General features: G+C 39.3%; 1 protein-coding gene across 15 annotated transcripts in view; it reads left to right on the forward strand.

The window, feature by feature from the left end:
* macf1a (microtubule actin crosslinking factor 1a) overlaps nucleotides 1-27,966 on the forward strand; it is a 165,943-nt gene that overhangs the window by 49,914 nt on the left and 88,063 nt on the right. For 6 of the 15 annotated variants that reach the window (XM_082186996.1, XM_082187007.1, XM_082187004.1 and 3 more), the window contains exons 1-8: nucleotides 19,979-23,007; nucleotides 25,203-25,369; nucleotides 25,469-25,581; nucleotides 25,710-25,816; nucleotides 25,950-26,069; nucleotides 26,918-27,013; nucleotides 27,282-27,409; nucleotides 27,513-27,606. In XM_082186996.1, the coding sequence (XP_082043122.1) occupies nucleotides 21,937-23,007; nucleotides 25,203-25,369; nucleotides 25,469-25,581; nucleotides 25,710-25,816; nucleotides 25,950-26,069; nucleotides 26,918-27,013; nucleotides 27,282-27,409; nucleotides 27,513-27,606 (1,896 nt within the window). In that variant the 5' untranslated portion in view covers nucleotides 19,979-21,936. Of the gene's footprint in view, nucleotides 1-833; nucleotides 2,456-5,516; nucleotides 9,257-11,748; nucleotides 11,811-14,324; nucleotides 14,415-15,103; nucleotides 15,200-16,132; nucleotides 16,211-16,790; nucleotides 16,884-19,978; nucleotides 23,008-25,202; nucleotides 25,370-25,468; nucleotides 25,582-25,709; nucleotides 25,817-25,949; nucleotides 26,070-26,917; nucleotides 27,014-27,281; nucleotides 27,410-27,512; nucleotides 27,607-27,966 lie in introns of those variants that run through there. The other 9 variants (XM_082187008.1, XM_082186997.1, XM_082186999.1 and 6 more) reach the window with 6 other exon arrangements.

Below are 27,966 nucleotides of genomic sequence, written 5' to 3' on the forward strand. Positions count from 1 at the left end.
TGACCTTTGTGTGTTTCTGCACAGAGATCATGTTGCTGTATTGAAGTGTGTGCTGCTTTATGTGTCATTAACTGTGTTTTGGTGAGTAAGTATTTAGTGATCTCCAGATTGTTAGCTTGAGAGGATCCTGGTTCTGAGGACTAGTTAGAGTAGAAAATGCACAGACCTATGCATTAGGAAATATTTCAGTAAGTGAAAGTCACAAGGTCTGTCAAGGACAGAATTGCAATGTTATGCATAATTTCAACATGTACTGTATATGTTATATGAATTTGACAAAGTGATGTCAATTCAGAATTAAGCCACCATATACATAATGAAATTATATAAAGTGTAATGTGTGTGTGTATATATATATATATATATATATATATATATATATATATATGTATGTATGTGTATATATATATATATGTATATATGTATATATGTATATGTGTGTGTTTATATATATATATATATATATATATATATATTATTATATATTGGACTTGGTGCTGAAAACCAATAAACAGGACAATAGAGACACCAGAATAAAAATATTCATTATTTTGAAGCTGAAAATACAGGATTGTTTTAGACGAATATGCTTGCACTCTGTCACTGAATAGATATATTTAAAATAATGTAGGCCACTTTTTACTGGTATCATAAGACATTTGGCATTATCAGGACCCACAAATATTCCCCTATTGCGTTATTATACATTATATTCAACATTATACTGGACATAGTAGTTTAATGTAGTACTGACACTAAAACTTTGAAAACTTATCTTATTTGTGATAATATAAGATAACTTTGATAACTTATCTTATCATATATTATTTGTGTATCTATATATACATTTTTAATTGTAAGTTTTTCATCAAGTTCATGTTTTTATTTTAGCTTTACTTCAATTAATGAAAAACTTTATTTTTAAAAACCTTATGACGTTTAAATATTATGTCTTTAAATTTGTCTCCATTCCTCTGTCTTCATTTTAAAGTAGGTCTTGTAACCAGCATGTAAACCAGAACCCGAGTGGTTTGACACTGCTGCCGCAGATTTGCAGCTGTTACTCAGTTTTTTGTGACACTCGCCCTCAGTCACTTTCGTTTTTATCTCCTCTTGTCACGCTATACCCTTTCTTTTTGTAAAAAACCCTTTCTCTCGTGTTTTCCCCTTTTCACTTTTTTAATACATGACACACAACAGAGAACGTGAAGACGATGTCCGGCAAATGGTTATCCGTAATTGGACAGAACTATAGCGCTGGTAAAAGATTACTGGATGTTCCCCACATGGGCACATGACATCGTATGACACGTTCCAGTGAATCCGGTTGCTAATGTGCCCACCTGTCACCGCAAAACCACAACGATTCTGCCGATAGCTTCATGCCGTTGCACACATCTTTAGGCACACCCAAAATGACATGCATTTGGAGTCATAACACCATCTGTGCTCTGTGTAAGGTCAGCTGAAAAACTTCTATTTACAGTCAAAGATTCTTACAGTTTGATTCTGCACTTAGTCATGCTGAATCACTGGACTATGATCACACACAGTATTTCAGTGAACAAATAAGGCTGTTGATGCCAGAACGACTCTGTAACACCATGCAGTTAGCTCTCATGTCATTCACACATACAGTGAATGTAACTCACCCCAAATGAGATCACGGGAACCGCCACCACACACCCATCAACACTATTTGCCTCTTCCCCCTCAGACAAGTGCAGCGCTCACAGAGGATGCTCTCCGTAGAAGGTCTCGTGTAAATATGGAAGAGAGCAGCAGCGCTTACTCATAGCAACAGAGATACACACACATAAACAGACACATCCACGTCGCATGAACACGCGCCAATGTAGATGCACAGTCTCGTACAGGAAGGATAAGCTGCCAGCCATGTGGGCAGACAAAGAGAAGAGAAACTTTGTTGCTCATTTTAGTTTTTCTGCGTTTCTCTGTTCACATTTGGTTTATAACGGCTCTTGGAGCGATAGCTAAAAGTATGCCACTTGTTTCAGAGGAAAGGAATTCAGAGTAAGAGTGTCGGAGAGAGAGAGAGGAGGGAGGGGAGAGAGAGAGAGGAAAGACTCAGTTCAATGCAGTTACTTTTTCAAAGTAGTTAAAGTTGGAGAGAAAAGTAAAACGTTTTCTCAATTTCTAAATTTGAGAGATTAACGCCTGAAACTAGAGAAATAGAAAGAAGAGAGGAGAAGAGAAAAGGAAGGATCCAAGCAATGCAGATTGTAGTGGACCAGAATTGCAAATTTAATTCTCTTTGTAGATGCTGTTACGTTGAAGTTTGAGACGTGATTCTAAGTTTGAGATCAAGTTATGGACCTTTTTGATCCAGAGATCTTCTTGCCAGTGCTGTTTGTGGCAGCTCATATTTTGACGGCAACTGGAGTGTGGTTGTGCCGTAGGCGCCGGAACACCAGGAGTGCTGTTTGTCTTAATGGTAATGGACATTTCTTTCTCTCTCACTCTAGCTGTCACTCACCATGAAAGGATATAGTTTCCTCTTTGGGCTCCACCTCTTCCTATTACATTAATGCTTTTTAGATATTATGTTGACTGCACTCTAAAAAGAAATTTAGGGGATCCATTACCACAACTTAAATAAATGTGTGGTTGCAAGTTAAAAATTCTGATTTATTGATTTAATTAAAACATTTTAAGTTTCAAACATTATTTTAATTAATTTTGTTGAAATAATAATATAATACATAAATTTAATAATGTGTGTAATATAAATACCTCCTGTGGTGAAAATCAAGTAATGTTGTTTATACACTGAATCTGTGGTGTTTATACTTTGACAAACCATGTGCAAATTGCCATTGCTCATATTTTAACCTTAAAACTTCAGTGTACCAAATGTCTCTCAAACGCGATCACAAACGTGACCAATCCTATCATGCTCGGTGGGCATTTTAACACAGTGGGCACAATATACAGTATATCATAATGATGTATTATGATATGATGAACTTTCTCCACTGACCTTCTGTGATGTTCAGAGCGTTTCTAAGGATGCTGATTTTTAGAAGGCATCTGTCTGACTCGGGAACATGCTACATATTACCATTCTGATGCATCAACTTGTAGACCCTGTATAATTCTCTCTTCTTCTTTTTTTCTGTATCAGTTTCTGGTTCAAAGTTCAAACATATATGGCTGAATTATACCAATATTTCCACTTGCCATTGTGTAGCTTTTGCTAAAGATTACCAAGTGAACAGGTAGTCCGAGCAAGTTGATTGTAGGTGGGGATTCATATTCAGTGGCCAATTTTCTGTTTCTGAAAATTCAGCAGTGTTTCCACTTCCCTGCATGCTTAATTGGATTCCCAACCACTCAATTATGGTTAAAATATTTGGAGCAACTTGAGTAATCAGCTTAATAATTTGTAGCATAAACACACATTTTTAAGTTCCTCAGTGAAGTTTGTTGGTTGAACATAATTAAGTTGTCTAAACTCATTGATGTGCAAATTGTTGCTATTTATTATATATATATATATATATATATATTTACATTTACATTTAGTCATTTAGCAGACGCTTTTGTCCAAAGCGACTTACAAATTGGGACTAAATTAAGCAAGTCATCGTGAAGAGGCAAAAAACAACGCAAGAAGTGCTCAAAATACGAAGTTCAGGCATTATTCAGAGTAGCATAAGCCCGATAAGCGAGAATTTACAGGAATATATATATACTTTTTTTATTTATTTTTTTATGAGGTAAAGTGCTCACGGAAGAGAAGAGTTTTCGGCTCTTTTTTGAATGTTGTTAAGGATTCTGCATTCCGGATGCCGGTGGGGAGATCATTCCACCAGCATGGAACTGTGAATGAGAATGTTCTGGAAAGTGATTTTTTGGCTCTCTGTGATGGGACCACGAGACGTCGCTCGTTGACCGATCGAAGGCTTCTGGTCGGGATGTAGACTTGTAGGAGTGAGTGAAAGTAGGACGGAGCTGAGCCTGTGACAGATCTGTAAGCAAGCGTCAGTGCCTTGAACTTGATATTTATATAAAATGTTTAAGCCAAACTTTTGTTTTTAGAGTATGCAGTTTTTTTTATTGTATGGAGATGACAACCGTACGAACACTTATAAGGTTCTTTTATATTAGTGCTGTCTGCTCTGTTGTAATAAACTTGTCAACGTATCGCAGTACAGCATGTTGTTTTACAATATCACACGGTACTGATAATCATGAGCTTTACACAGTGTTAAACTGTCACTACAGAATTTGTCTTTGACATGTAATGTAAACATTACTTTACATAGCTCTGCTGTAATTTATGCAGTCGGCTCACTGTCACATGCCACATTACATACAGTAAGACTGTTGTAAATATTGCACCAGTATGAGACCGTATGAGACTAGTTTAGACTTTGACTGCAGAGCTTTGGGTGAAGGACAGAGGCTGCCCTGGGTAATGTTAAATGTCCTGGTGAGCATTATTGGTGATTGCCATCAGTCAGGAAGGATCAAGTCAAATGGGGACGATGTAGAGTGATGTGTCGTGGGTTGGGCACAATAGTGTTGCACAGTGCCGCATTAGTACAGTATCACATTACCTAAAACCTGGTGGCATTACAGGATTCTTTGAACAGTTTGGTGTTGTATTTGGGATCTGTTTGTGCCAATTTTACAGATTGCTTTTAAATACTGTTCAAAGGTTTGGGGTCTATAAGTTAGGCTATAATGATCACCAACGCTGCATTTATTTGACCAGAAATACAGTAAAAACAGTAATATTGTGAAGTATTAGTACAAAAATGAAAGAACTATTTTCTATTTTAATCTATTTTAAAATTTAATTTATTCTTGTGATGGCAAAGCTGAATTTTCAGCATCATTATGCTAGTCTTCAGTGTCGCATGATCCTTCAGAAATCATTATAATGCTGATTTTGGTGCTTAAGATTTTTTTTCTTCTTGTTATTAACAAGTTTTGCTGCTTAATATTGTTTCAATGTTATTTGATGAATAGAAAGTTCAAAAGAGCAGTATTTATTACAAAACTAGAAATCTTTTGTAACATTATAAATGTATTTACTGTCACTTTTGATCAATATATCTTTGCTGAATAAAAGTATAATTTTTTTAGGGCAAGGCAAGTTTATTTATATAGCACATTTCATACACTATCAATTCAAAGTGCTTTACACAGAAAGGAATTAAAATAATCACAAAATAAAAGCAAAGAAAATGAAAACAGTTATAAAAGGAATTAAAAGAGTAAAAATATGACACATAGATAAACTTCTCATCACTGCAAAACACCAAATTTCTTCTTTTTTTTTTTTTGATAAAAACAAATCTTAGTGACCTCAAACTTTTGAACACTAGTGTATGAATAAGTTAATATTTGATATGTTGGTAAATATTTTGTATTTTCAATTAAAAGTTAATATTTTTAAACCCTAATAACAATGTTAAATGTATGCTTTTGCAAATCTCAAAATGAATTTTTTTTTCATACTGCGCATTATAATGTTGTGATGTCTGAATTAACTTGTTGCATTAAAAACGTATTTGTTGTGATTTTTATTTGTACTTTTATTTAGACAAAATTGTATGAAATTAGTTTATTTCAGTTATTGACCATAACATCAAAATACTTATTGGTTTCTCGAGCCAGAATGATATCAGTGCATCTGTGTAATTGCCCACCAGAATATAACCAGAACACCCATCTCATTCTATATATAAAACAGCTTATCCAAACAACATGGTGGATTAGGGGTATTGTGACACTTTAGCCGTAAAATGAGATTAAGGTATCGTGACAACCTTTGGGCAGAGTTTGATTGAGGTGGCCAAATCTTGTTTGTCTGTCAGACAGACTGTTACTTACGTAACTCTCATGCGGCTTGATCTGTGGAAATGTCTGAGTGGGACAGTCAGCCTGGGAGGCTGTTCTTTTGGATGATTTGCACCCATGCATATGTGTATGAGGGTGAGCAAGCGATGGTCTGTTTCTCTAGTGTATATGCTAGCAGTCGTAGCCTGCATGTGGAGAAGAGATTGAAGAGAGAAAGAGATGCAACACTGCTCCACAGAGGTTATTATTAGCTACAGCAGGAAGTGTATTGCAGAACATGGGTGTGGGTAAAGCACCAGGGTTGGGCGCATTCCGTTATTAGCTTTTGTATGTGTCTGTCTGTGTTTGGTTTGTGCTGGTAACCACCTTTTTGTCCTTGCTGTTATCCTCAATTATGTGTTAATACAATTGCGGTAAACCTCAAATATGGGCAGTTTATTTGGTACACAAATCCAAAACAAACTCCATGTAGAGTTCTGTCCACTGTTGTTATCCATCAATCCCAGTGTCCTCTTAAGTCAATGCTTGTCTGAATCCCACTACTACACCTCAAGACTAATAGACTTTGTTTTAATGTGTATTAGTGCTTTGGCTCCTCATGCAGAGGCTTACTGTTACAGTCCCAGCAGCTCTTTATCCCTGAGAATGGTCCTGCACGAAACACTTTAGCTTTCACCTCTTCTGCCTTATGATATTATACTGTATATTCAGTACAAACAGCATGTGTTTTTGAACTTAACTTGGTACAAATCTTGGGGTCATCAGCACTGGATTTATTTGATCAAAATACAGTAAAAACTGTATTATTGTGAAGTATTATTATAATTATACACACACACGTTTATTACAGATAATTTATTCCTATGATGCCAATGCTGAATTTTGTCACATGATCCTTCAGAAATCATTCTAATATGCTAATTCGGTGCTCATTACATTATAAATCTTTCCATTATAAGTCTTTAGTCTCACTTTTGATCAATTTAATGCATCCTTGCTGGAAAACAAATAATAATAATAAATAATAAAAAAAAGGTCTCTGTGTGTGTGTCAGTCAACCACTATTCCAGATGTTACTGTGCTAACAAGGTTCACTCATTAGAGAACTGTGGTCACAAGGAGCGCAAATGTACTATCATACTAATCGGATGAAGTGGGCTAGCTGGAGGGGAGATCAGCTATAATTGCATGGATTATCCAAAGACAGAATATGAAGAGCTTGGGTCTTGTCCTTTTTCTGATTCCAATGCGTTTTAGTTGTGGTTACGTCATTCCCTGTTTCCCAGAATCCGATGTATTGGGCTCTGTTGTTCACGTGGAAACACAAATGGAGAAGAACAGAAGTAGTGTGTAAGGGAGGGAGCGAGGAGAAGAGGACACAAGCTGTGTCAGTCTCTGAGCGCCACCGTGGAGAGGGAGTGAGTAACGCAAATCTAAAAATGAAAATAAAAGAAAAAGAAGAAAGCCTGGGCTCAGAAAACACACGGAGGAGGGAGCTCTGTCCAACTGGACCTGATGAGAGATTAGACGTGATAACCACGAAGAAAGAGAGGGTGGGAGAGTGAGCGAGAGAGACGGATAAGCACTCTGTGTGGCATTAGTAGTGCAAGCTCTGCCTGGTATTTATAGTTCAGAGGGCCGCAGAGAGAGCAGCCGAACAACGGTGTCTTCCAAAAAACTGATGAGAAACGGGGAAAGGATTTCATTCAAAATTTGCTAGAGGAAAAGACAAAGGTGGTATTAAGTGAAAGGACCACTAATGGAATACCTTCAGGAAGGAGGAATGAGAGAAGAGCCCCAGCTGTCTTGTAATGGCATTGTGAGTGAACATTTGTGATGGACCAGGTGTGCATTGTGCTCTCTAAGGATAATCAGGACCTTTACCTTCAGCATCCTCGCAGGGATTTACAGACCTGTTCAGCTGCGATCAAATGTCAGATCACTTCTGCCTGCACATTGGCTGTGGCTCTGTGTTTGTCGCTGCTTTATGAGATCATGCGTAGTATCGCGGTAGTTACTTCACTGCCTGTTTTTGCTGACTCACGTTTGTGATCACAGCAAAAGGACCCCGTTTCTGCAGTGTGTGATCAAGTGACTGACAATTGGAGATTGAACTACGTAACTAGTAGGGCTGCATGATTAATCATAGTTTAATTGTGATCACGATTTCTGCATCTCTCGATTATTAAAGCATAATCGTCTGCAGTATTTGCAGCATATTCAAACATGAATCTTGATCATATTGTCTGCAACTGTGGTTGCTGAATAAATGCACTTATGCAACTGAGATACAATATAATTTTGTTGTTGTTGTTGTTGTTTTAATAGAAAAACACATACATAGTTTGGAATGATTGTAATTAATGTTAGGAATTTCACTGCTTCTTTAAGGTTTTACCAGTTTTTATAATGTAGAGAGATAAGGTCAAATAAACATACAAGTTGTTAACGTTTTCTTAATTTGTGTACATTAGTAATTCTAATGACATGTAAAAAGAAATTTCTCAAATGATAATCGTGATTAGTTTAAACCATTATCGTGCAGCCCTAGACATTTCCATTGTTTTCATTCATCCCTAAAAATCCCCAGGATACCTCTGTCTATCTCCCTCTTTTCCCGCACATTCGCTCTCATTTTCTCTTTCACTTTCAGTCTTTTTTCCCTCAGTTCTGTTATACACATGCAGAGCTCTGCCGAGGGAATGCTGATGACGTAACTGCTAGTCATTCACTTTTTTTATTGCTCGAGTGGACCTTGTCAACCTGCGTCACAAGACTCTTTATGATATGGACCTTTGAATTAACTTGCTGGCTTGTTATTTTTTCCAAGTGCACAGAGACTCTTGAAGAAAGATTGCCGCACAAATGTTCTTCATTCAGCCGCAGGAAACCGAGTAACCACGGATTGTGAGTGCTTAAGTGAGAGGTGGAGAGGACTGCACTCTTTACTGGGTTTACAACAGATCTAACCTCTGAGAGAGAGCAAGAGTAACAGAGGTTTAAAGGGAGGAGGGGAGCGTCAGTCCTTATTAGTAGTGAAAGGAGGAGCTCTTGTAGAGTTTGACATGCACGTGTGAGCCAAACTGTTTGCTCAAGCTGAGCTTTGAAATGGTAGCAAAAAGGAAGACCGGCCAGCGAGGAGGTAGAACGTGGGAGCTGTAGATAGAAAAGGAGGAAGTGAAAATATCTATGCCTTTAATCTCAACTGTGGACTTGATTTTCAACTGTGAAGGAGAGATTCCAGATTCCAGCCGGACTGTGTTTGGATTAAAGGTGCAAAACACCACACTCAGAGACATGTCACGAAGACGAAGGAGAAGGTAGATCATTTTGCAAAAGGAATAAGTCACCAACAGAATGTGGCCTGAATATTGCACCGAAAGGAGCCTGAATGCTCATCTGCACGCGCTCATGTGCTGCGCAGGTCAGTTTCTATTTGTGTTCCTGTGCGTATGTCGTCACCTAGTCACATGGACACTGTGATTTGTGTGTCAGCGGATGTGTTCTTCGCTGATATGTGCCTGTCCACTTTTGTCGTGATGCTGTATCGGTGTGTGAGCCCACGTGGATAAGTGTGACTTTGAACATGACGGTGTGAGTTTCTGTAACATGTTTGCCCAGTGCAGGGTGTGTGAAACAACACACAATGACTCACTGTACTGAGAAACAAGAGAATGTGCCTTTTGTGTGACTGTCACAGGAAAAAAGGGAGTAGCCCTAAGTCTCTCTAAGAACCTTGACACATTTATTTCTTTTTAAGACACTTTTGCAATAGTGTGTGTGTGTGTGCGCGCTTCAATGCACTTGAAATAGATTCAAAAATACAAAAGTAGGTGCGTTATATGAGATGCCAAAAGAAAGGTATGTTTCCTGTACTCATGAAGGTATCAACTCCTGTTCAAAAGTGAGATCACATTCCCAAGGTAGTAGAGAACATATGTTGTGAGTCAATCATTTTGTACTGTAATTTAGGAAGGAAACGAGGGGTATGCAAAAACATTGGTTATGCAGTTTGTGTAAAATTTTATAAATGGATATATTCGTTAGATAGATAGGCCTAGATCTCAGATGAGAAAATGATGTGCATGCTCACATCTATATTATTCAAAGGTTATACTGTACATGTGAGCGTACAATATTTTTCTCATTATTTGATGCTTTTATATTATTCATATAGTTTATTCACAGAACTATTTATGATTGTATTTATACAGAATCTGTGATAACACATGTGACATGTACATTTTACACGCATATCTACATTTTGGAGTTTCAGATGTGACTTATCTATCAGAAATGTTTGAAATAGTCCATTTATAATAAAACCTTGAGGTTGGGTTGTAATATATTTTCATGTATATATATATATTGTAAATTTGAGTAGGATGTTGTGTGTGTGCTTATCAGAGGAAGTGGGCCGTCTGCACCACATGGTTGCTTAGTATTGCTATGTCTCCATAGTAACCAAGTCAACTTCAGCTTCACAGTAAGAGGCCAGTAGAAAGAGGCAGATAAAGAAGGCGTGTAATGAACTCATAGAATAGCAGGGCTGTGTGATCAATTTCTATTCTGTGCTTGGCTGCGTCACTAGTCTGGCCTGTTTAGAATAAGAAACAAAAATAAATGCCATAGAGACCGGAAGTTCATATCTCGATTCAAAACTTCCTGCCCATAATTCCTTGTTCGCACTGTATTAAGACCATGCCGGCATCCACTGCATCAGGTGTCAGATCAGGACTGTTATCACACCACATACACTGAATTAGATAGCATTCAATACATTATATTTGTGCAGTTTTAGGTACATAGGGTATGATGCAACATCACCCTGTCTGTATCAACCTGAACATACAGGGTTTTCTGAGCCTGTATTCATGTGTGACTTTGTCAACCTCCTACATGCTATATAGTAAGTTGTGGAGAATGTAGGTCAGTTGACAATGTTAATGAACCTATTAACTGGTCTTTTTTTAAACTTTCAGCCTAGTTTCCAATTTTACCAAACCTCTGCTAATGTAGCTACTGATGTACCGCTGTAACCTGTTTTGCCTGTCGAAAATGTGTTTTATATTGTGGATTTAATGACTTTCTAAAAGGTTTTTATACCAAAACTTATTTCTAGGATGTTTTAAAAATGTTTCACCAGTTTGTATATTGTATTGTTTGTATTTGCCATTGTATTTTAAACTAGTGCGTTCTTGCAATGAAAATAGCCTGGTGTTGACATTACATTAAAAAAATTAAAACATATATAGAAAATGAAATACACACACGTACTACTGTTGAAACGATTGGAGTCGATAGGATTTCTAAATGTTTATGAAAGAAGTCTCTTATGCTCACCAAGGCTGCACTTGTTTAATCAAAAATACAGTAAAAACGGTGATAGTGTGAAATATTACAAATTTAAAATCTGTAATTTAAAATGTAATTTATTCCCTGTAATGGCAAAGCTGAATTTTCAGCATTACTCCAGTCTTCAGTGTCACATGATCTTTCAGAAATCATTCTAATATGCTGATTTGCTGCTCAAGAAACATTTGTTTTTATTATTAAAATGTTGAAAACAGTTGTGCTGTTTAATAATTTTGAAGGATTCTTTAAAAAGGATACTGACCCCAAACTTTTTGGACTGTAGTGTATATACAAAAATGGCTTTCTGTTGAATCATGACCACAAGTAAAAAAAAATATTTTATATTTTTATGTATTAATCATTCAATACATTATTTGGCATTTTACAGTCTTTTCTATATTTGACAAATTCAGGCTATTTAAAGCAAGACCGGAGGGATACTTGTAAATAATACAGAGCATGATGCTGTAGTCTTCCTGTTGTGTTACATAATTAACCCAATCTCTCTTCCTCCCTTTTCCTCACCTCTTCCTCTCTTTTCCTCCATCTTTCTTTTCACAGATGAACGAGACAGGGTGCAGAAGAAAACGTTCACGAAATGGGTCAACAAACATCTCATAAAGGTACAGTCCAGCCTGCCGGGTTATTTTTGTCCTTTCTGCTGCACTGCACGATGATAAGACCCGCTGGGCGCTGTGCTCCAGTCCTGCTGAACACACGGCACGCTCATGTTCACACTTACACACAAGAGAAGACTCAGACTAATCTCTTCGGTAATAGGACACTTGGAGTAAAATTTGAATCTTGCAAGTGAATGATAGTGTTGACCAATAACGTTACCGCCACAGTATCTTGTCCACATGACTCTGAAAGACATTTGGCATGTTGTCATGCTCCAGAACTATATTTTTGTGTCTGTTAATCCTCTATCTCCTGCCCCACTGACTGCAGATCATGAGAGCAAAGAATGCTGGGTATTTCAAGGGCAGGGCAGATGACCAACCACAGAAAGGCCAGAGTTATGAGGCTAGAGATAGTGACCTCATAACTCTGCTGGTATTACTGTAATGCAGGTCCGACTGTATGAGATACGTTAACACAGTGCTGCTGTAACGGTACACGCTAGAAGTAGTGAGTTATACAGTTTATACTAGACCCCCAAATATGATCATAATCATGCGAGGGATCCCAATCCTAAAATTCCCCATAATAAAAAAACATCCTAGACCTCTGTGAGCCTGACACGCCATGACATGCCATTTCAACATTGACAGGTCCAGGATTATCTCTGATGATAATTTCTGGAAATCAGCAATTATTCAAATGTTTTGTTGACTGTTGTAGGATAGCTCACATAGTTTGTCTTGAGTCTCATTAGCAGATACTAAATAGGTGATGATGCTTGTTAGCATTTGTGTTTACATATCTCTCTCCATCTCTGGCAGGTGAACAGGTATGCGGTTATCCTCAGGCAAACACTGACTGACAAAGCGGCGTGTGTAGTTTGTGTCACGTCAGTGTGTTTTCTCTTTACACACTTCTAACATAAACAGTGAGCTCATTGCAGAAATGTGGAACTGGTTTGAGAGGGTACCTGTCCACAAGAATGACTGCAAACTAAGACACATTTGAGTGCGACACCTTTTATTATTTAATACCCCATCACATGGGTATTACTCCAGTGCTTAAGTAGAGTTTGTTATTCTTTGTGTCTATGGAAACAGGGCATCTCATGATAATACACCTGCGATAAACACTGAAGGAACATGAGAGAGACAGAAGTGGAAAAAAAGTACTACATTGCGCACAGGGAGTGTGGGAACATAAATGTTCAACAAAACATTGTGTGACATTGATCATGTGATCCTTTTTTTTTAATACAGACTGTCAGATGTTCTTGTTTCCATCGAAACACAAGATGTTCTTTGGATCTCAAATCATACTGTAAAACATGCTTTTAGCTCCAAATACTTCTCAAATTCATGTTAATTTTTCATTTCAGCTTTTTACTCATATTATACAATTGTATACAATACAAAATTATACAATACAATACAATATAATAAATCAGAAGCTTTGGTGTTTTAATGTTTTGAAAGTAGTCTCTTATGATCACCAAGGCTATACATTTATTTAATCTAAATGCAGTAAAAACAGTAAATATTGTGAATTATTGTTACAATTTAAAAATTGCTGTTTTCTGTTTAAATAGATTTCAACATTTATTCTTGTGATGCCAAAGCTGAACTTTTGGCAGTCATTACTTTAGTCTTCAGTGTCACATGATCTTTCAGAAAACATTCTAATATGCTGATTTGGTCAATAGAATTTTCAAAAGAACAGTTTTTATGAATAGAAATCTTTTGTAACATTATATATGGCTTTACTTTAACTTTTGATTATTTTGATGTTTCCTTTAAAGTATTAATTTCTTTATAAAAAAATAAAAAAAATCGTTCTGACCCCACACTTTAGAACGTTAGTGTATATAATATAATTCTGTTCTTTCTGATTTGATTGGGATAAAGTGAGTGAATAGAGAGGATAGCAAGACACAGAGTTGTCAGGATGTCTTTATACTCAGCAGATGGCTCCTCTGTAGCCCTGTGGGGAGGCAGCTGTGTTGGATCTGCTGTATACAGCTTAGGATCTCTGAATCCACACACACACACACACACACACACACACACACACACACACACACACACACACACACACACACACACACACACACACACACGCATGTGTCTCTCTGTGTGTGTGTGTGCTATGAAGTACAGAACTTCAAGATCCTCCATGTTTTTCTTGTTGCTTGTTAACTGGCCCATCTCAATGAGTCCGGTGCCCTCTGCTGGTTCGAGTTAGAGCACTGCAGTTGTCTCACTGTGAAACTATTTTACTTAATTATCTTATCTAGGCTTCTTCTGTTAATGAGTTGCAACCAATCAAAATTTTGTTTGCTATTAGTCCTTTAAATACAGTTTAATGTATAAAATCTGTAACAGAAATGGCAGTTATAGCACAAACTCTATTGAAACTGTTTCACTCTTGCTCATAATACACACGGTTACACACAGGCTTCTAAAAGTTATAAAGAACTTAACCATCACTCTCTAACTCTATTTCTCTCTCTCCAGGTGCGGAAGCACATCACAGACCTGTATGAGGATCTAAGGGATGGGCATAATCTTATTTCCCTGCTTGAGGTGCTGTCTGGTGTCACATTGGTGAGAAAGCAACTTAATTACCTTAACACAGACAGGTTATGATTTCAATGCTTTATGCAATTCTCCTGGGTAATTCATGTGGCAGAGATCTTCTTTATATTCCATAAATGCAATCCAGAGCCACATGTTACCTGGGGATCATGTCACATGAGTTGACCTGGGGGTTAGGCTGATGTTATAAAGTGTCTTGGCTTGTTGCTGATGTCAACGAATGTAGATACAGGCCTTGCAGCAGAGGAATAGCTGAGTCTGACATGCACTGCAGTGTGTTGTAATGACATCTGCATTAGTACATTATTTCTGCACTCAATCTTGCCCACTCTGATGGCCTCAGACCATGATGCACTGGGGCAGACTGAATGACGAGGTGGATTAACAGAGACAGACTGCTGACACACCACATGCCCTCTGCGATCTCTCTCTCTCTCTCTCTCTCTCTCTCTCTCTCTCTCTCTCTCTCTGTCTCTCTCTGTCTCTGTCTCTCTCTCTCTCTCTCTCTCCATTGTTTTCTCTTGTCCCATTTTATTGTGTTTTTGTTGATTTAATTTGCCATTTTTATTTGTTTTGCTTCACTCTCCCTCCTTCTTGTTTTTTTTTTTTTTTTAACTGTTGTTTCGTACATATATCAGCCCTTCAACACTGTTTCTGTCTTCATCCTTTCTCTGTGACCCTCTCTATGATGTCATCAGCACAAGGGTGTGTCGACTCTGCGGAGACCGTCTGTGTCACGCGCACCCCCACTCATCCTGATGGGTGGGGAGGATGAGGAGGATGGAGCTCAGGGAGTATGTGTGACCCCCCCCTCCCAATTGAAATGCATAGTCACACACAGTCATCTCTGTACACTGCATGGCGTGGACTCAAAGGGCAGGTCAATTTCATGATTATGCAAAGGGGAATGTCTAATATGCCGATGCATAATTCATGATACCTCACATAATCAGATTTATTACATTCAGGTGTTTGAGGGACCTCGCCTTGTCACACACATTATATTCACTTCACTTCAGTGCTGCCAACACTCCAACACTTTCAATCCGATGACTTGGCCACGTTTGCCCTATTGTGGGGGTTTTCTGCTCACCTGCAGGTTTGCTGTACATGCTGCTGCATTTGTAGGTGATAGTGAGCATGCTTTGCATGTAAGGGTGTGCAAGTCTGATATGTGACCTCAGCAGAGAGTAGTGATAGACCGATATATTGGCCAGGCCGATTAATCGGATGATATTTGGCCGTTTTGAGATTATTGGCCATGCTCACTTGGCTAATTAATAGAATTAGTCATTCGGCCTTGTTAATAGATTTGGTGAAGCCTTGGTGAGCAAAAACTGACCCCAAACATTTGAACGGTTGTGTTTATTGGCATTATATCGGCCATTTACTGTCCTACACTAGATATTGCTATTGGTCGGCCACTAATAGAGAGATGTTAGCAAGCAAGACAGAAGTGTGTGGTGCAATAATAAGTTTTGCTTTGCTGTTTGAATTATTTGCTATTGGTGACAGTATGCTAACTATTCCCTGTAATTCTGAGGCAAGATTATTAACTACCGACGATCCTGACAGGGTCTTGTGTCTCTTTGCAGTGTGCTGCTTTTGCTGCTTTCAGGCTTGTGCTAATGAAACGGTTTTACAGACCTCTAATTTGCTCAGATTATTAGTGCGCTCATCTGTATTCTTTCTTTTTTCTCTCTCTTTCTCTCTCTCTCTCCTTATAGCCCAGGGAAAAGGGTCGCATGCGATTTCACCGACTCCAGAATGTGCAGATTGCCTTGGACTTCCTCAAGCAGAGACAGGTATGAATTTTTACATATTGTCAGTCCTTTAAGTACAAATTCAAGGTTATAACTAAATATTCAAGGTTGGTTGGGCTATTGCTAGAGTTGAAGAGTCGGTCATTAAAAGTCGTGTCCTCTTTAGTGTTGAGGCTGGCTGGTTACCCTCACTAATATAATGCAGGTCTGTGTCCTCTGTCTCTTTGGGAACATGGCTCTAAGATAACATAACCTGGAGTGATAGATGTTTCTTGCCCCATACAAGCTTGTCCAATCCCCTCCCTTATGTCACCCCAGCACAGGGTCCCTAAACCAGACAAAATGCCAACCAGCACCCTTCTCCAAATACACAGTACATAGCTTCTGACAGCTGTAAGCGTAAGAGGACAACAAACACCAAAGCTGTCCTGAAATTACATTAGATGGCCAGTTTTTTTAACTCGTTCAGTCCTTAGGCATTGTTAGCAGATCCAAGCAATGTTATGATCTTTTGGGGGCAATCAGTGTGGTTTTTAAATATTTTTTAACATTGATAAAAATACACCTTTAAACTCGTTGAAATATTTTCTACTAATGAGAGCCTTTTTTGCCTTTAATGCAGGTCAAATTAGTGAATATACGCAATGACGACATCACAGATGGGAACCCAAAACTGACACTGGGATTGATCTGGACCATCATTCTTCACTTCCAGGTAAGTCCACCTTAGTCACAGCTGTGTCCTGCTTGATTATGTAGTGCTTAACACAGCATGCCAGAGTTAAAGGTGACTTTACTTAATGCTAATAACTGCTGTTTACCAGCCTCTCGTGACCGTAGCTGTCAGTTTGAGCAACAGGGATTTGTCCATGGCAAGAATAGGAAAATTCAAGAGGGAAGGGTGCATGAGGAGGATGTGATGGGTAGAGTACAATCCCAACTTCAGACATTGAATATGCTCAGGGACTGGTTTATATGGTGTTTCAAAAGAAAAGGCCCCCAGTCTGTCTGTTCTGCAGGATGAGAGGACAGAGATTGCAGACAGTTCTAGACAGGCGCTGCCAGCCTGCAAGTTAATAAAGAAACAAGAATCTGCAGGAATGGACCCTGCAAAGCACATTTGTTGAATGGCCTTATTTTCTATACTAATGGGTCAAGCTAGAAAAGTAAGGTATGTTTGATGGAGACTGCGCTGCCCATTTATAAAGGCAATTTAAGTAGGTTGCATAGTAGTTTATCAGAAGAATTGAATAGAAATGTTTTGCCCTTGCTTGTTTCCATGTCCGGAGTGTTATACTGATTGTGCAAACTGTTTGTAGAAAGCCTGTAATTTGTGGCAGTCTTATCAAATAATGACTCCTGAAAGATACTTAAATCACAGTTGTTTCTGCTTCCATTCATTATTCGGAAATGCATTGTGGAATACAGTAGAATAAGCAGTACTATATGCTCTGATTGTATGCTTTGCATTTTTGCTAATATAGTACATCTACAAAAAGTTGCATACTATATGTGAAACATTCCAATACGAGCATAACCATAGTCGCCCATTAGCAGTGAGAAAAGGCCGCAATGCAAATATGCCAACTTAATAAAAACTAGCAGTTATCAAATATAATGTATAAAACCTTTATGATGCATTATTCAACAAACTCTCTGTTGATGATACAATGTATATATATATATATAGTATATAATATTATATACTATACAATATAGTGTTCTGAACACCAGCTGCACTTTCCAGGACTGTCCAGCAGGGAGAGCTGTTATCAACAGATTGGTGACATCACAAGGTGACATATGCAGCTGGTTGCCAAGGAGATTGTGTTTAGTATGACCCCAAAGCATTTTCAATCAGCATGATTCAGCAGAAATGAGTGGAGGAGGCAGAGGCCTCATGAAGATAGGAAATAACAAATCCGAAAGAAAAATAGATTACGAAATTGAAACGGGTGTCTGCTTTGTTCATTTTTAAATGTCTGGATAGAAGTGGAAAACCCCTACAGAAATGTGTTATGTTGTTGGAGAGATGAAACGAGTTCATTTTCATTCAGTGAAACATCATCCAATAGCCTAATCATTTCAGCAGAGGCACATTTAGGAGCCATTAGGATGAGTTGCTGTTTGTCAAAAGAAGCATTGGAAATTGGAAAACCACTCCTCTAAGTGCAATTTTGATGCCTACTGTACATTTATTTCAGATAGCCAAGAGAGACTAACTATCTAACCTCCCCCACACTCAATCTGGGGCACGCACTTCTGTTTTGAAACCACTGCTGTAATTTAGGTTAACAGCAGCCTTTTGTAATATTGTTTTGGATATCCTTATATTGACCTCATATATTTTTGTCTAACATCAGGATCCTGTGGGAAAATACCAATCAGGCCCCAATGTATTAGCCCAGGCTGCATTTGTGCCAGCTGTCTCTAACATAAATAATAGCCAATCAGATCAGGTCTTTTTATGACAGTCACATATAAGGTGGGGTTATCTGGCCAGCAGGGTTGTTTAAGGATCATAGTGTGCTGAAATCTTATGCTTTCTATCTGCTGGAAAAAGCTGATAGCTGTGTTCTAGTCTGTATTGTCTGTCTGTCAGTAAACAGAAATGATATCCCTTCTCAGTTACAGTACTTGGGACTCTGAATGCATGACAATTAGGTTCAAAAAAAGTGGGCTCAGCTGGCTGATTATCATGGTATCACGGATCTGATTGATTTATTGCTTGTTAATTCATCAGCTTCCTTTACAATCATACTCTTGTATGCTGCTTCTACCAAGACTTAATTCCACCACAGTGCTTTTTGTTGTGTAAGAGGTTCAATAGTATAGGAATATCTTCATCTTCATGCCTTCAGCCTCTTAAGGTGCAGTATAGGTTTTATCGGTATTAGCCAGATCAAGAATTTCATGTGAAAGTGAAAGATTTCTACATGCAGATTATGTAGTGGGTTCAGTTAGTCATGCAAATTTACCACGTTGACCAAAAGACAGATGGTAGCCTGCAAAATTTCATAAAAATGTTGCTAGTATGACTGCGCATTTAGGGGTCGTTTGCATTACACTGTTTTCAACTAAAAACAGAAAACTTTTCATGCGTTTTGGCCGTACATTCACACGACAACAGCATTTTGGGGGGCTAAAAATGCAAACTTTTGACAAAGATGTTTCAATGTTGTTTGAAAAGTTTTTGAAAACTACACTGTTATCATCTTCGTACAAAAATGTGAATCTTTAAAAGGTCTATAGGTAGGCATGCAGGATCACTTTTCTTTTTCTTTTTTTTTTGCAAAGTGACATCGCCAACTACTGGCCTGGCATGCATAATACATTATTTTTAGACCTGTATATGATGTGCATAATACAACATTTTTAGTCGTTTTTCGCGGATCCGTGTGAAGATCATTTTGATAACGCTGTCATCTGTACAAAGAAAAAACGTTTCCATTTTTAGTACGTTGTTGTCATGTAAATGTACCTTAGAAAGCTCTTTACTCTTTACAGAGATATTAAGCTCTTTAGTCCAGTCAGTGGTAAATCCATTCATTCTGACTTGCCCCTTAATCTTTGTCCATATATAGTGTATGTGTGTGTGTGTTAGAAGTAGGACAGGGTGATAATAGAAGCTGTGAAATAACATGCATGTTAAGGGGCAACAGTTAAAATTTCAAGTTAATTTTTTTCTGGCACTCTCAGGCTCCCAACCAATTGAAGGCCATTGGGTTGGTGTGCGTGTGTGCTGAGCTCTGAGCTCACCAGGAATCATAGGGAGGGAGGGAGGCAGGGAGGGAGGGATGAGCATGTGGATTGGAGGAGAGAGAGGAGGAGGGAGAGAGAGGGAGGAGGAGGAAGCAGCAGCAGCGTATTCTGTGAGGCTGCAGCAGACTGGAGATGAAGCTCTTTTTTCCGCTGGTGCCTACCAGCGAGAGCAGAAGAGCTACCCAGCAACTGAGAAGAGGACACTTGCAACCTGCTATTACTGGAGCCCCTGGCTTCCTCTCCCCTCTGCAGGCCTATTGAAGCACATATACAGCGACACATATGCTTTTAATCTCAGATTTGGGATCGCTGAACCCTGCAGACACACACATGTAAGTCACACGTTTTAATTTACACCCAGGTTGTGCAAAGGAGGGCGCCGTATCAATCGGATCAATTTCGCCATGCTTGACTGATGGAGCTACGCTTTTTTCAACACTGGAGCAACCACTCTTTTCTGAGGATAGCAGTGCAGCTCGTGGTTGGGGTGTATTCCTCTGGATTTTCCTCTTTTCCTCATCCAGCCATGGTTCAACTATCCTGCCTAGCCCTGTCCTGGCAGCATTCTAATTAGATTCCACAGCCAGAGAAGCCGTCAGTATCAAGGAGCGGCACCTTATCAGCTATCGCTCTTTCTTTCATCTGCTTACCCAAATCTAGGGATGTACACTGCTTAGTGGCAGAACAAGGAAGACAGGATGGCTTGAAGCCATGTCTACTTGATAAATGAGACTGGATTACGTGCTTAACCATGTCCATAACCAGCCGTGTCAGCAAGGGGAAAGTGGTTATTTAGGTTTGCTGGCTGAAGGTGAGGTCTTCACTCATCAGAATCAGAATCAGAAGTCACTGTCCTCTTTATTGACTTGAATGTGCTGGCGTCAGTGAATGGGATGCCAGTTCCCGTGGCAGCAAAGGCAAGATGCTTAGTACCTAGCCCTTCCCCCTTTTTCTCTTCAATGTCTGGAGACTTGTTTTAATGGAGCTTGCATGCCTGTGAGGTGAACCACTCTTAGCTACAGGTGTGAAGACCAAACATTACCTGACTCAGATGGTTATGCTTGGGTGATGATGGGAACAAACAATGTTGTGACTAAATTGTAGATGAGCTGCCTGACTCTGCACTTCAGCTGATCTGAAACCTGTTACACAGCTTTATCGTAAACTGTTTCCCACAGGACTACCACGACTACTGCTCAACACTTTACTACCCTATGTGAGTGCAGTGATCAATAATTTATAGTAAAGATACCCAGAGAAGCAGGTGGGTTTAGGCATCTTACTGTACACACAAATACAAGAACAGATATGTTTTTTTCTCCAGTTTTTAGTTGTGTGCAAGCTGACAATTAGTGCATCCTAACTCAAAGATATTGAGCATGTGCATGTGTGCTCACGGGAGTATGTCTACTTATGTCTGCAGTGCAGTTTTATTGTGGTTCTCACCTTGAGGAATATCAACAGTGGAATAGTGTGTCTTCGAATACCATGACAAATGGCCTCCTATTTAACACCAGCTCTTTTTTCAGTCAGCGCTGCATCATCTCTGCATCATGAGAGAGTGAAAAACATCAAAAGCCTTGCCGTAGGATTTTAATATTTTATAAAGGACAGTAATCTATATACAGCATCATGTCCAAGAGGCTTGCTGGGATCCTAAGTGATGTTTGCTTTAGGTTAACTGTAATATTGCCTGAATGACATCAGAAAGAGGAGACCAGACAACAGGAGGAACAACTGCTGTCAACACCTAAAGTTGAGACATCATGTCCTGGGAGAACCTCAACATGTACTTAACCCTGTTGTCATGGTTAATACCTTTTTGTCTTGGTGTTCACTCCAGATGAGTCATTAACTTATCAGCATTTAAAATGACCTTAACAGCCTCAGGCTGACTGTTTTGTGAACTGCTCTGCTCCCATTGTGGACATCTCTTCATTGCTTGTTTTACTTGCTTCCTCTTTTTCCCTCTTGACTTCTATTTATTGTTACTCTGTGTCTGAGATATGGGGAGCTCCCTTGGTTGTGTGAAACAACCCAGGGATGATGGACCAGGTGGTGCTGCACCACTGTCCCCCAAAAGAAGACTTCGCTTCAGACGAAAACGAAAGGCCAATCAGAATTTAAGAGGTTCCAGAGGGGAAGACAAGAAAAGCTGCATACTTGAAGAGAAGGGTGGAAGCATTGAACTTACAGAAGAGTCTACGTCAAAAGCCCCTGATTCAACCAAATTGGTATCTGGCCAAAGAAATACTGAAACGCCCACCAATGTTGTCCTGGTTCCTGGTATGGCCCCGATATTTGGAAGCACGGGGACATTGCGGGGCAGCAAGATGGCCATTCTTTCCCCAGATCCCAGTCCAGCGTGGCTGGGGGCACTTCGCCAGTTTGAGGTGGAGGGACTTAGCGAAGAGTCTCATGCTGAATTAGAGCAGGGCAACACAACACCTGGAGGAGGAAGAGTCTGCAAGGTTCGAGAGCGAGTTCAGGGTGTATTAGAGAGACCTTGCCTTTTACGTTCCAAACGTGGTGACCTGGAAGTAGAGGAGGAAGGAGGGGATGTGCATGGGGCAAGAGAAATGTTGTTCAGTGAGCCCTTGAAAACTGAGAAGAAGGGAGTTGTTCACATTCGTGAGTTTGGAGGGCAACTTTGTGTGGTCCGAACTGTCTATCCAAAAGACTATGGGTCACCCGTCTGGCGCGACAAAGAACTTGAGGTCCATTCTGAACCTCCAGCTGCATCTCCTGTTACTGGAGACATTATGAAAATACAAATTTCCGCAACTCAAGGACGACCACCCGGGAAGAATGACTCTGCCAAACCAGCAACAGCTGCAGCTAAGGAAAAAAAAGATAAAGAGTTCCTATTGGACAGCTCTACTCAAGTAACTGAAGGCTTTGGGCTCCCACCACAGGACATTCAGTCTTCAGGTTACGCTAGTGATGTACCTCTTACTTCGCCTGAGACGGGAGGCGCTGTCCAGACTGACTGGGGGAGCTCCTCTGATGTGCTTGATTCTTCTGTGCTTGAGAGTCCCATCTCCCCACAAGAGATACCAGCTCAGCCTTGCAGCCAGGTCAGATGATTTTTTCTCTGTCTGCCTAAAGCACTTTCATGTCGCTTTTGTAGCATAAAAGAGTAGAGTTTAAAGCCGACATGGCTTGGGAGTGGATTGGGGGTACAGGTGTATGATTGTTTTGCATTTCATTGTATTTCTACCCTTCTATCTATCGTGCGGCTTTTTACTCTCAGCCAATCAGCTGAGTCTAAAACACAGAAGATCCTTCCTGACCCTCTCCCAGGAGCCTAATCAGTACTGGCCAGACCATCTCTCACTGTCTGCCTCTTTCCCTTCCCTCCATTCCTCATTATTTTACTTCCCTCATACCACCCACTCTCTTTCCTGTCATTCCTGATGTTCTGTATTAGAGTGAAACTGCCTTGCAGTGCCAAAAACACGATCACTAGTGATGTTCACAGACACTTTGTCAGCTGTTCATCTTTTTTCTCTCTGCACCAGTGTAAGATTGCTGCATATTTGCGTCTGTTGCCAGCCCTCCCTCGCCCTTGTGCTCCACCTGCACACTTAAAGAGTTATAGCTGTTAGAGAGGGATTTCGTGGCCTCGTTACAAATGTTGCAGCAGTGTGCTAGAAGGTTTATTGGTTTGTTAGCAGGTTTACCTGGTTTATTAGATGCTTAATCCTAAGTATGTTCAAACCATGAATCTGCATGGCGTTTCAGTGATGTCCAAAATGCAGCAAAATTGTGGAAACTGAAGCCAACATATACACACCCAGAAATATGCATAAAACAGTAACTGGTTGACTATGTTTAAATACAGTCTCAGTGATCTCTCTCTGTAAAGCAAGCTGTCTTCGTTGGAGTTCAGTACAGTATGTGCCAGTTGCATTCATATTGTCATGAAATTTCCTACATATGCAAAAATTATGTATTTGAATTTGATATGCATTAATCAGGCCTACAAACTTCCTTTTGTTGAAATGTTTGCTGTCAATTATAATTCGTTACATTTATATAGCGCTTTTCTAGGTACTTAAATCGCTTTACATATGGAAGGGGCGATCTCATCAACCACCACCAAATACATGGCATTTACATATTTTGTAATATTTGTTGATCTGGTGGATTTGTTGATTTGCCTTTTTATTGTTTGGTTTTGCATTTGTTTTGTTTTTAGCTTTATGTTATGTGTCTTATGTTGTGCTGTGCTATACTGTTATTTTTGTTTTGTTTGATTTCTCATATATCGCTTTCTGATATTCTTAGCTCATACCATTCTCAAATATCCTTTTACATTGCTGGTTGTAGCCCTTCCTCCACTATCCCTTATGCCCACACTACTAAAGTGTTAAATTGCACATTGTTGTGTGTTCATCTTCCGGGAGCATGCTCAGTGTTAACTGTGATGTAATTACACCATTTGAAGGTTTCAGGGTGCAGCTCTGTCCTGACTCCTGACTCTATTATAAGGTCACATACTCAGTCATATGCTCTCTGATGGAAATACCACCATGTCACATTATGTCCATGTCATCAAACTTGATTTAATCTTTTTTGTCCTGGTTGATTCTCCTTGAGTCTGATTTGACTCAAGTCGTCTTGTCTGGCAAATATGTTTGAACCAAAAGAAATGTTTTGGTGCATTTTTATGACTCAGAGCCTTGTTGATTGGACTAACTTTAGAAATCTGTCTGACCTCACTTTCTAAATCATCTTTAGAGTAAGAGGCTCAGGCTAGGACAGTTACTGTTCTGTTTCTGAATGTCACCAAATTTGACCAAGCTAATCTTGGCCTGCCTTGGCCTGCATGATTGACTTGAAGATCTGTGATATACTCTTAAGTCTGTCTGTACTCTCAGCGCTGTCTGCATTTATTCCAGGATTTAAAGTGTTCCTTGCTAGCTCTGCAAGAAAAGAAGCAGGCAGGGATGCAAAGAGTAGCATATGAGAGGAATGACAAAGGAATACAGATTAGAGCCTGGCACAGACAGATACTGCGGATACTGACTCCCTTTGTCAAGAAGAAGAGGAAGTAAAAGTAGAGGAATAAGATAAGTGAAAGGTTCATGGCCTTGCTGCGGGTCATTCGGGCCTTGGGCACAGAGATACAGAGGCTACTCCTAAAAATATAAGTTTGCAGACAAGTGATACTTGACATTTTTAGTAGAAGTATGAGATCAGTTCCCCTTTACACAGTTAAATCCTTTAATGAAGTTCGGATACAGTATCAGCTTTTTCTCTTTACCAGATTTCTGAGATCTATGTGAGCGGTGAGTCAGGTGACCTCACGGCGAAAGAGAAGCTGCTATTATGGAGTCAACAGGCCACAGAGGGCTACCCCGGTCTCCGCTGTGCCAATTTTTCTTCCAACTGGAGCGATGGACGCTTGTTCAATGCTCTTCTGCACAGATACAGGTTCACAGACACATTTAAGTATAATGAGTGCTCAATTTCAAAGGATAGATGCACATTAGGGCATCAACACTCATGATCTCATGGCACTGTGATTTTTAGGCCGGACCTGATAAACATGGAAGTGGTTGCGCAACAAAGTAGCCGTGAGAACCTGGAACAAGCCTTTGAGATTGCAGAGTCGTTAGGGGTAACAAGACTTCTAGATGCTGAAGGTAAAATTTGTGTTTTACCTGTCTTTAGTTTTCATCCATTCTGCATATGAGAATTATTGTTTGCTAAACTCCATTTGTCTTTGATCTTCATTCGCTTTCTCAATATCTTTATCCTCTTTCTACATCAGATGTCGATGTGCCGTCGCCAGACGAGAAATCTGTCATCACGTACGTCTCCTCCATCTACGATGCTTTCCCCAAGATCCCAGAGGGTGGAGAAGGCATTACAGCTCATGTACGATCACTTCACAGTGCACTCACTCTCTTTAAGTTGCATTTTCTTTCTCTACAGTACTTTTGTACCTATAAATTACACATTGTAAATATTTTTTCCCCTTGTTTTCTTACGTGCGGTATCTGTTGTTCAGGAGGTTGACCAGCGATGGACAGAATACAAATCTGGCTTCTCTTCTCTGCTGCAGTGGACCAGGCAACATACGGCCCTCATGGCCAATAGGAGCTTCCCCCACAATCCTGTGGAACTTAAGGTAAGAGTCGTCGAAAGAAAAGAACAGCATTTCATAAAGAAGTAGCTAAAGATATAATTTAATTAAAAAAACAAACAAAAAAATCTATTCAACAATCTAGTGAGTTGCCTCACCGCCTACTGCCTACATCCTTCACTACCATTCAGTTTGGGGTCAGCATTTTCTCTTTAAGAAATGTATTCACCAAGGACACATTAATAAGATCAAAGAATGTTACAAACAAACACAAATGTTTTTAATCTGCTGAAAATTCAGCTTGACCTTCATTTAAGAATAAATTATAAATTATATTAAAATAGAAATTATATTAGTATTTCACAATATTTGACTATATTTTGACCAAATAAATGCAGCTTTGGTGCACATGCGATAGCGACCTCAAACTTTTGAATGGTAGTGAATGGAACACTCTACATATGCATTATATACATATGCCACAAATAGGGACTTGGCTTGTAAGTTATTTCAATAGAGTTTGATTTTAGTATGTTGGTAAGCTAACAAAACAATATTCTAATAAACATGAAAAAACACAGCATGCACACATATTGGGTAAAATAATCAATTTTGAATTACACAACTTTTATATATCCTTTTCAGTGCTGAATACAATGTTTATTTAAAATCCATTATTTTAGTTTTTTGCAGTGCATTCTGGGATTGCCTTCTCTGTGAATGATACATACTGCCTTAGAATTTAGCTTAAAATGGGTGTCTGTCAAGGCAGCAAAAGGAATTACCATTTGAAACAGCTTTCATGTCCAGAAAAAGCTGTGATGCCTTAAATTGCTAATCACTGTTTGATTTGATCTGACTTGGCTGCTTACCAAAAGTCTTCTCTTCCCCAGGCACTTTACAATGAATATGTCCACTTCAAAGAAACTGAGATCCCCGCAAAGGAAGGAGAGAAAAGCCACATTGAGCACCTTTACAAGCTTCTGGAGGTGAGAAAGAGAAAACGAAGATAAAAAGAGAATGACAATAAGACAGAGAGAGATTGAGGCTGACCTTGATTCTGCAGCTAAATGCAGGCAGCACTGTTCATAAGAGGCACAGTGGAGCTGCACATTAACAGATTCAGGCTAATGTAGAGCACAATGCTGACATGTGGGAGAGGAGGAAGACTGACAGTATAAAGGGAACGCACATGCACACACTCAAACACACTAGGAAAGCTTCTTTACATGATTGATGTTTGTGGATGTTGTTTAGGCATGGATAGAGTTTGGGCGCATTAAGTTGCCTCAAGGGCTACACCCTAATGATCTGGAGGAGGAATGGGGGAAACTGATCCTGGAGATGTTGGAGAGAGAGAAAGCACTGAGGCCTGCTGTGGAAAGGTTAGGAGAGTCCACTTCTAGATAAAATGGCTACATTTACATTTGTAGCAGTTCAGTATTTTAGTATTTTTGATGTGTATTTTGTATGTATCTTTGTTTTTAGGTTGGAGTTACTCCTGCAGATGGCCAATAAGATCCAGAACATGGCTCTAGATTGTGAGGAGAAACTCACACTGGCGAAGAACACTTTGCAGGCTGTAAGTATGGGAGTATCTCTGTGGGAACTGTCTCATAAGCTCTTTTCCAAAAACTATTAGCTGCCTTGCAGTCCTCTGTCTACTTAGGCAACTGCCTTCTGAAATGGAAGTGACTGATTTGGAAGGCTCTTCATATGCAGCAGCTCTGCTTGCTATATTAATAGCACTCGTTAGATACTGATGTTAGATGCTAAGCTACATAGCACACAAATATTGGGTACAATAGTCTTTTTTTAATTAGATTTAACTATTTTTATTGCTGCTTTTCAGTATTGAATGAAATAGTAGAAGATTAATATTACCATGAAGGATACAGGCAATGCCACCTTCCCAAAGGAAGGGATGTTACAAGAAAGACCA

This window comes from Leuciscus leuciscus (genome assembly GCF_965113295.1).
Source record: "Leuciscus leuciscus genome assembly, chromosome: 12".
Lineage (NCBI taxonomy): Eukaryota > Metazoa > Chordata > Actinopteri > Cypriniformes > Leuciscidae > Leuciscus > Leuciscus leuciscus.